Source organism: Hyalella azteca, unplaced genomic scaffold, assembly GCF_000764305.2.
Source record: "Hyalella azteca isolate HAZT.00-mixed unplaced genomic scaffold, Hazt_2.0.2 contig3170, whole genome shotgun sequence".
Classification (NCBI taxonomy): Eukaryota; Metazoa; Arthropoda; class Malacostraca; order Amphipoda; family Hyalellidae; genus Hyalella; species Hyalella azteca.
The window spans coordinates 316838-327431 of record NW_025933422.1 but is presented as its reverse complement, the minus strand read 5'-3'; the positions used below and the strand labels follow the sequence as shown (position 1 = coordinate 327431).

Genomic DNA, 10594 nt, shown 5'->3' with positions numbered 1-10594 from the left:
ATATTTTCCCGCTAGATGGCCAAGACCTAGTGTTTTTGCAGTATTTCGACACGCAAATGTATGACGTCACCATTTCAACCATCAATGAACGCATGGAACTAAAACAAAGCTTAATATAAAGGAAAAACTAGAGAAGTGACGGAATTACCTACGATGTCGGAATATACCGCATTTACCCTACATAAGAAATTGGTTTAAATCTTGGGTAAATGAGGAAATTAAAAATGAACCGATTCTAAAAAATCTCTGGTTTGTCACTATGGACTATGACGTCACTATTTCAACCATCAACAAATGCGTGGAACGGTGGAACTGAGAGAAAGCTTAATATAAAGGAAAAAAGTTTATAAGTTTTGGAATTACCCACGATGTTGGAATATACCGCGTTACTCCATGTAAATTTTAGAAAATATTAGGCTTATTTCAATTCTGCACAAATAAATAGCAGTTTATGGAGAGTGGGATTTGAGAGAGGTAACATGTGGTTGTAGAAAATTGCACATATTTTGGATCTTAAAATCTGATATTAGATGATGTTCTTTTCATTTCATTTCTAGCCTCTAGCTAACTGAATTTTGGAATTTATCAAGTTACCAAACATTATTGATCATGATTCATGAATAAATGAATCACCATTCCTACAATTCCATCCAGAAATTTTGTAGAAGTAGCTCCTAATAGCTATTACTGGATTGGTTTTCAATATATCTCGAACAGTCAAACTTACAGGAGTATAGCTTCCAACTTAGAAGTTTAGAACACGCTCATAATTCCGAGAAAAAAGCCATCCCATAGCTAGGTACATCATACATGAAAAAAATATCTAAGCATTGATAAAAAACGTACATTCTCAGGCGCTGATACATTTTAGACAATATATCCATAGGTTCAGAGAAATAAATCAACTTTGGCCACAGGTTATGATGAAACCGGCGAATAAAGTTTATCAAGCTATCCAATTGTAGAAACTATAGCTAACAACTGCAGCCAATTATTTTAGGTTAACATATCGGAATCGCGGAGGAATTTGCATCAGTTCCTGCAACGCAATCAACATGTGATCATTCGCTAGATCCTATCTCAGGCCCTTTTGATGGCAGATATTGCACTTACAAATTGTTCTAATATTCAACATGATATGAAGCATATAATATATTTTGGCAAACTGTTTGCTGACTGACTTTTTGTTAGTATTTTATGCGTTTCTGACAATCGAGCACTCTTAAATAGTAGGTACTTGAGATGCGTTCACGATGAACTGATTTATACAAATTATTAGATTCTTCAAAGCAACTGATGAAGAAAAATGTATTGAGAATTAAATATAGTTTAGTAGTATATAGTAATAAGTATGGACACCAAATTCAGTAAAAATGTTGATAATATGAAGGAACTAGTTTGCGTTGCAGGAACTGCGCAGTGCGCCTGCGCCGGAAAGAACATCGTTGCCACAGCACAGTCGCTGCTGTCGACCTTCTGCACCGGACCGCATTGGAGAGCAGCGCAGCCCATCAAAAATCTTTCACTTGGCCTAAAATTCAGTCCATTTCGCCGTTTCAGTCACCAAGCTGTGCTTTGATATGTTATGAAAATTTTTGAATAGAAATGATCATGACCATTAAAGCAGTTCACACATAATTGGCAACACAATTTGAAGCCATTTCTGCTCTGCTCGAAGCTCGCCAATGGCTGCTTTTGAAGAATATCGTGTTAAACGAGTAACAAAACCAACATTTTAAATAAAAATTAACACAATATTGTTGTTTACAAATTAAAGTTATATCTTACATTGTATGAACTATCTAAACACTGCTTTAACTTGTATTGTAAATCTTCTATGGACTGCTGCATGAGGCCGCACGTGTTATCACGACGGCGCAGCGTTGGTGACTGACTGGGGCGGCGACATGGACTGGCGGGACCCGGCAGTCCGGGTGACTGAGAGACTGTGCGCCGTCTGGCTGATCTGCCACACGTTCTACGTCACAGCCAGGATTCTCGTCTTCTGTTCATTGGTCAGCCACTCAAGTTCCGTCATCAAATGGCTGTATTTTTTTCATGATTGGTCGAGGAGAGAGCGAGGTGTATGAGGTCAGGAGGACTCGTTAGAGATTGGAACAGCCAGCAGTGTAGGCCATGGCCGCTCTTCAACTGTGTGTTCTGTACGCATCTCTCGCCTCCTCTGCCAGAAACGTGTGCGCTCACTCAACAACTTGCACTTGTGACGTTTCTTCTGTTTGATGAATTTTTACTGGATTACATTTCAAGTTTTTGTCTTCTAAGTATTTTTTGAATGAATTTGAGATTATTTATCATTTAATCTTTTTACTTGCAGTTAGAAAAATTTTTAACAATGGGCTGATATTTTTTTACAACTAAAAACAAACACCTAAATGAAAAGTCTCGACTGTATATTACTTGACAAAATAATTCTACTTGAAATTTTATTTAGCTTCTGTCTTCATGACTGTTCACACTCATAACACATATTGTTAATTATCTTCTGAGGTGGATAATATGAATTTCATACGTGATACGTTCTACCTGTTGAATTTTGTCAGCACAATGTTTAATGAAACGACGTCTGAGCATCTCAGCAATTCATGACGTTCGAAATCGGGTGTAGAGTCAGAAAAAAACAGCATTTACTCATCTAAAACTCAAAACGCACCCAGTTGAGTTGCCAGACAAGAGTTTGCTGTCGTGCGTGCGTTTGCACGTGCTTTTCGAGCAAAATTGGGAGACTAAACGTGTGTGGCCATGTGCTTGCTTGTCTGCGTGTTAATGTCTATGTGACTCAGCTTGTAAGTTTGCGTTAACCGTATATATGTCTACGTTTGTGTTTATGCGAGAGAAATTTGCTCTGTACATAACCTTATTTATTAGGGTCATGTGTTTTCAAAATAAAATGCATGTTTACGACACACAAACATTTTTTTTACTCTACTCACCAAATGAAATCAATAAAACAAAGACATACTGTATTACCTAAAATATTATTGTTAAAAAAATACCCTGCCTCTAGAGGATAAATATGTGTATTTTTTCGGCTCAATTCTAATTCACGAGATAGATTATTTTCATCCTCTGTATAATAACGATTTATTATCTGCGCCGGCCGCCGTGGGAATGAAATGCGTAAGAAAGAGGAGTGTGTACCCGCATTGATCCCAATATTCCTGGCGCGCTAGTTACACCTGCGACGGGATCGATCAGCTGTACACCTGTGAAGTGCAAGTGCTGATGTATATATAAATATACTAATGGCAGGATTCGTTTCAGAAATTGTTTGTAATTTACCGATGAATTTTATGTTTATGAATGCGAACTTAGTTTATTGAAATCTTAAACAGTTACGATGCTGTTCATTATTCAAGAAGTCATCATTAAAAACTGGATAAAATTGTCTCTCTAATTTCTAATTAGTGGTAATGTCGGAACTTGGAACACTCGTTAATTCAGCTTGTTTCACGTACAGTTAGCTCGTATGTGGGCCGTACAAGTACATTGTATAACTCACGTGAGCTGCGCTATTTTGTCTTTAATTTACTTGATTTAGTCATTTGGGAATTGGGATAACAGACCTGCTACATTATCTGTTTCTTGACGTGCACTGTCGATCACAGTGTGATACTGTCTTCGTTCTCAAATATTCGATAGAGCGCTGGCTATACATTATATAGACAATCTGGTTCAGCTTTCATCGACTATGTTATGAGGCTTTCTATGTTTTGCCTATAAAATCTCCGTAACAATAGTATAACAGAAAATTTTGTTTATAAACATGGCCGCTAATCCTTAAAGGTTAGAAATAACTATATTTTTATTGTCAAATGAAAATAAAAGTTAAACATAAGAAAGATTTTGACTTACAAAAATCCCTCTGTAATGGTTATTTTATATAATATTTTTGATTAAAGCGCATCTTTAATTACATGCGATCATTCTGCTGATTGTATAGAACCTGATGATATAATCAATTAATGCAATATTAGATGTGATGATCGTAGTTTTACTTTCTTTTGAACGTATTTTTTCTGCGTAACGGGTTGGCTGTATATATGTACACTCTCAAGTTCAAGAGGCTTCATTTGCTTGACATTATCTGATCTAAAGTCGGGCTGCTGCATGGAATAGTTTTTTTGTGGTGTCAACTGGTCTTACGTTCATATTAATATCTAATCAGTATCACGCGTAACTGTTTTCATGATCTACGTTTTTTCAATTATTACTTATCAAAGCCAATAGATTGCAGTGAGAGCGTGGCTTTAAAAACTAAACTGTGATTTCATATTCTGTTACATATAAGTTGGGTCAGTATAAGTGTTTCCAAAGGACAAATTAAGCCATGATTCAATACAACCAAGACATTGCCGTAATTTAAAATGAGCAGGTGGTAACTGTACAAAATACCACGCATTACGAAACCTACTTAATCAGTGTTTACTTGTAAGCTCTGGAGGTGCCCGTAATTATATAAATTCGATGACAATGATTTCATCTTCAATTAACAAGATTCGAAAAATTCCAATTCCCCTGGTCATCCACAGCTTCTGAAATTGACGAAGGCGCTGGGATCATATTCGGGCACGAAGCTATTACCCGCGCCCTGATATGCAGCGTCACCCAACTGCCCACTGCTCGTAGTCTTACGATCATCAACTTCTTTGACTTCATCCAGGCCAAATAACTTACACATATGGTTGAACTAGTAGTAGTTCAACCATGACTTGCACGTGGTTGATAACCAATAACTATCACTGCTGCATGTAAGTGCGATGTGTTCTAATTTATGTAAGGTAGAGTTGTGAACTGCACATACGCATGATATTGTCGGAGTCTTAGCACATGATCACTGTTGCTGGGCCATACAACTCGTCCACTGAAGTTGATGGCCTTCACTAAACACAGTCAACCGAAGTGACCTGTGGCATCTGAAGCTATAGCTGACTCAGCGGATGCAGGGATTTTGCTGAAGTCGCATACAGGCCTGCAAGTACACATACAGAGCTCGAAGTTTCTCGCGTGTCGGCGATTGGCTTCTAATTCGACGTCTACCATACGGCAGGGGGGTCTTTTTCCTCAATCTTGATGTGGACTGGAATTGGTGTACAGGCAGAAAAACTTCTGAATCGCATTACTCGTAATTGTTAATTGCTATCTAACGATTTTGTTCCTTTTTCTTTCTCCAGTTGATAGCTAATGAGTCAGGAGGCAAAAATCCCGGCTCAAGAATTTTTGGAAATTCACTAGCAGGACATACACTATATTCTTGTTTCATTAACTTTGATGCCTCGCACAACGATTGAGTGATTTTACTATGTAAGTGAATACAGCGCTAGTACCTACCTATGCAGGGATTGCCCATAATCACGTCTCAATTAAAGTTATGTATAAGAGAATTTCAACCTGCTGAAGTAAATTTTTTTAGCAACCTATACATCGTATTTAAATGAATATCTTATTTCTCTTTTGTACATTTAACAACGGAAATAGGAATAAATTACCGAGAAGCGGATTTCCACGTAATTCCATTTATAAAGAATGGCATTTGTTTTTTGAATGAGTGCGACTTTACTGTGTCTCGACGGTTTAAGAGTATATATGGCCTCAATACGTTCCTTATTAAGTTTTGTCCTATCCATTGGTGCAATAAAGCGAGGAATATTACGCTCATTCATCTCCTGATACAAAAACATTTCCAGAGCGTTCAAACCATGGTTGAACTAGTAGATTATAGTTCAACCATGGTTCAAACAATCTTCTCAAGACGTTTAAAACAATCTTTTAAGCCACTTTGGATGTTTTGAAATTATATCGTTTTAATAAATTGCGAAAAATCAATTTACTTTTCATTGTCCGAAGATCAGCATTAGTTGAAGCTAGGCGTGAAAGCGAGACATTCATAAGCGGTTAATTCAAGCGTAAGCACATTATAATCATCAGAAGTTATGGCGATTTAAAAAGGTTTTATCAAATAACAATTAAAAATTTCAGGAATACAATTAATTGTAATCTATGCCTATAATTACATTGATTAGTTTGATGGAAAATTTGTTTCGCAAATGCTCAATAGGACCAACGAAACGTTTTCAACTCATTGACTGGTTTTCTGAATGTAAACAAATTGTTTTTGCAGTTCGGCCATCCTCTTCGGAACTTGACAATTTATTTATACGAATCTTATCACGTATACAATTTATTAAGAAAACGTATTTAGCAATTTTATAGAGACCAGTTCATAAGTGGATAGTCTTTTTATGCCTTCTGAAGGACCACGAACTTTAGCGGGAGTGATGACGAAAGAATGCTGAGGCAAAATCGAGAGAAAACGATCAGCTGCTTTTAGCTGAGTATAAGAGTGTAGGTTTGACGTTGGGGGTCAAATTAAATACTAACTTTAACGATGATTTCGAGCGGCCGCTTCTTAATAATAGGCCGCACCAGTTCATCGATCACTGACACGCTAAAAAATATTTCTGATCCCGAACATGAAACTAGAATCCTCATTATTTGAACGCTACACAGGCAGATAATATCGTTCAGAGGAACGAGGTAAGCATAGAATTACTGGAAAACATAGATAATATAAGGGCCGTTGTATCTTGTAACCACATCAACACAGGATTACGCCATGTTTCCTAAAACCACATCAACAACAGACCAACATGGCGTAATCGAAGCTGCATCGCTATCTATGAAGTGAACAAAACAAGACTCGGATCGTTCGCGGTGAGCAAATCGAGACTTAGCTTGGTCACGGGACGCAGAATAAAACTCGGTATTGTCATGGTGAACAGGAAAAGAGATTGTGTGGCGAGACCACAGAATTAAGCGTTTATAAAGTTATAAATATAAAACGCCAATATACTAAAAACATTTGGCGAAGTGGCCCCATGAAAGAATTAGATGTTGTTTCATATCTTTAGTACATGAATCGCGGGTACAAATAGGCTGAGGTTCATTATAGAGAAGCAATTGTTATTGGCGTCAGCCGCTACGGATCTTTTAGCTGGCCTCCCTTCAGGTTGTGAAGGCAAATGCAGAGCAGATAGTCGGTTGCGCGGAAGCGGAAAAGCCCCACAAATTTTCCAGAGCAGGATATTCAAATTACCAAGTGAGCGTCAATTCAATGGGGTTCCCAGATATTACATTATGTAAGAGATTCAAAACAAGAGTACACACTCAATACGCAGTAGCTCCTACAACGCGACTGACGCAAAACTTGCGCAACAGTATCGGTCTAGAGCCAGCGTTCTGACCACCTCATGCTATTGTTCTCTGAGCTTCCGCGCCATGAACAAAGAACTGAGTCTGAATGGACACCAGAGCTAACGCTGATATTCTTCACCAGATTTTTTAGTGTGTATTGCTATCGGGCCTGTCTGTCATCCTCAAATTCATAGGCCTTACAGCTGCTATCTTCTTAAATTTCACCGTCGTTGTCTTCCACATGACAACATTCCATCCTATCAGGACGCTATTTATCACTTTTCGCCCTCATTATAATTCTCCGTATCTCCTTTCATCCTAATGTTCATCTTATTAGTCTTCTTCTTAATGATCGCATTTTATTCTAACATGAACTAATTAAACTTTCTTGCCTTTCATTTTAGCATTCATTTACACATAGTCATCGTAAATAGAAATAGCTTTACCTGCGTTCAGCAACGCACTTTTACGCAATTTTCAAGCCAAACAAAATATCACCTTCACGCAAGAGACAACTTCGAGGTAAATGTTACATCGGTTAACTTTTGGTTTAGGCAAGATGCCATTTAGTCATGGTTAAACTAGTAAATAGTTCAGCCATGCCATTTAGTTGCTCGAATGTCGAGCTTTAAAACAAATTAGCATTCAATTTAACAATGAAAAATATATACGAGAGATGCGACTTTATATTGTATTTGTAGGCAGGTGCAACACATAATCATATACATTTGATCTAAAGCACGTGCTGCATCACCTTTTAATGTACGGCTCATGGTGCACATCTGCTATTTTCTTACGATACATCATTTCTTCTAAAGCACGCGTTGTACCTACACTTCCTCTACTGCACGTGCTAAACGTACATTTTATATACGACACTTGTTGAACCTATATTCCGTCTACAACACGTGCTTCTCTTACGTACATCGCCTGAAATAATTAACTGCGAACATGTGATCAAAGTATTTGAAAATAATTTCAGCCTAATGCTTAGAAATTTTCAACAACGTAAAAACGCATCTATATATCGTCCAATGGAAATTATGGCTCTCGCTCCGTTTCCAGCAAGTCACGTTCACCATGAGATTGTTAATTAACGTGCAAAGCGCTAATATTTGTGGATTGTGAATGCACTATGAACATACCTCACAATTCAAACGGATATTGCTACGCCGTGGATCCCTGACAGAGCATAGAACAGCCGAACCGTTTAATGTGGATAATGTTTATTGTCCAATAATCAAAGTAAAAATATAAAAAACAGCTATTTTTTGTGACTAGAAAATTCGTTTGTTAGGACCTGGATTCACTCCGCCTTTTAATTGAAAGCTGCAGGTTCGCACAAAATTGATTTAACTTGTTTTCAGTGCAGCGTTTCCCAACAGCAGCAAGTTTGGTGATTAAAAAAGAAGGGTCCTTACAACGGTCACACTCAACAGATTGGTGTTCAGTACAGAAGCTTTTTGATAACTAAAAGATTGGGGAGGGAAAGAGCTTGCTACATCGAACCCGACAGATTGATGAGACACGCTCCTGGGTCCTGGCTGCCTGCAAGCGAAGTCTCTTTCATCCACGGTGGAGAGGTGGGTTGGTCTGATCTAGTAAGCGGCGGTTCCCAACGACTAGATAAATAGGGCTCGAAGAAGCTCGAGTCTGCTTAGGCTCATAAGCAACCACTTATAACAAAAGGAGTAGCTTTTAAAAGGTTTAAAAGCAACTCATTTTGTTATACTTGGCCTTTTCTAGGAAGTTATAGGCCAAGTATTATACTCGAAAGTTGGCCTTTTCTCGAGCGGTTTTCTCGACAGTCGGAAAGATATTAAAGCGCAGAAATCTTCAGGAGCAAGCAATTCACTCCGCAATAATAGATGTTAAACACAATAAGTACACACGCGAGTTTCGAAGTGTATTATATTGCTAACAATTTAAGCCATCCATCAGCATCACAAATATTCCCTCATTACAGATAGTATCACACAATGCTCGTCTCTGACATTACGCCAGCCTGCAGTTAAAATAGAACACTGCACAACGCGGCTCATGACTAGTCTTCTAATATACGCATTAACAGGATTTTCACATCAGCTCACAACTCTATAGTCATATTCTATCACGAGTCTTAAACTCATCAGTAGTTCCGAACAATCAGCTCAAGACTCATTGGTCACTAACAAGAAAGAGCACTAAGCGCTGTAAACATGTTAAACCTCTCATCCTATTTCACAACAAAAGCTAGTGAATCCTTATCTGCTAAGTAAGGCTAGTATTTAATAGAACGACATCCTAAAAAATGGTCTGGTGCAAAATGGTAGCCTAACAATCCGTCCACTGAAATAGTTTGCAAAAGCCAGAAAGCGATCGCCGGTATCTGGTTTTCAAATGTTATCCTGTCTTACTATAGATAAATAAAAGACACATTTTAGCCAAGAAAGAGAAGATTTAAACAATGCAAATATTAAATCAAACATTTATAACAATAGAACGATTAAAGGTACTACATTAATCAGCCCAAAATTCACAGCGTCATGGATGGAAGGCAGTCTTGCTCTCGAATGAGAGCAAGACGCGTGGATATTGCAGTTGAACTGTACAGCAAAGTTACGAGTCCAACGGCAGGCAACGAATAGGAATTGTTCTTCAAAATTGAATGAAAAAACTATTGCTACAGGAAGAAATATATATCGCGAATTAAGAAGTAGAAAGACCTCGCAGACACTTGAAGATAAAAGGACAACCAGCAGCATCACGGTGTAAGCATTAAAGGTATCAGAACTTCAGAAGTGTTAATGTTGAGGTATCAGAAGTGTTAAGGTTGAGGTATCGGAAGTTTTAGGGTTGAAGTATCGGAAGTGTTCAGGGTTGAAGTATCGGAAGTATTCGTGTTGAAGTATCGGAAGTGTTAGGGTTGAATTATCAGAAGTGTTAGTCGTCGGCATCCGTCCGTCTCGAGAGACGATAGAGTAGCTATCGGTCCCGCCTGCATCGCCGAGAATGACTGTAAAGATCGATCCTGGAGTGACAATCTAATCCACAGCCATCACAAGTGAAGGTAGATAGCTGTCGCGGATGCGTCGACCGTCGTTTCCGTCTGAAATTCCCCCTGAGAGTCGCCATCGCGGCGCTCGACCTCAGCGTAGGACACGGCCTGCCCGACAGCGAGCATCCAGCCCTGGCGGTCAGCTGCTTGGGTCTCCGACGAGGATGATTTGATGCGGCACTGTTTTAAATCCCACATGGAGATATCCCTGAAGCGCAGTTTTATGCGTCCCGTTTTCCATCGGCCTTCCACGAGCTCGCCGTAGAGGAGGTCCTTGGGTATACGGCCCGCTACCATCCTACTAACATGCCCCAGCCACCTGAGACGTCTCTCCTGTGAACTGAG

At 38.7% G+C, this 10594-nt stretch overlaps 1 protein-coding gene across 1 annotated transcript in view; it reads right to left on the bottom strand.

Annotated features, from left to right (window-relative positions):
* Nucleotides 1-10546, bottom strand: part of LOC108683351 (mucin-17) — a 26400-nt gene extending 15854 nt beyond the window's left edge. Inside the window, exons 1-2 of the mRNA XM_018172661.2 lie at nucleotides 10254-10546; nucleotides 1789-1966 (exon numbers count right to left, since the gene is read on the bottom strand). Of these exons, the coding sequence (XP_018028150.2) occupies nucleotides 1789-1966; nucleotides 10254-10546 (471 nt within the window). The remainder of the gene's footprint in view (nucleotides 1-1788; nucleotides 1967-10253) is intronic.
* Nucleotides 10547-10594: the final 48 nt, after the last annotated feature.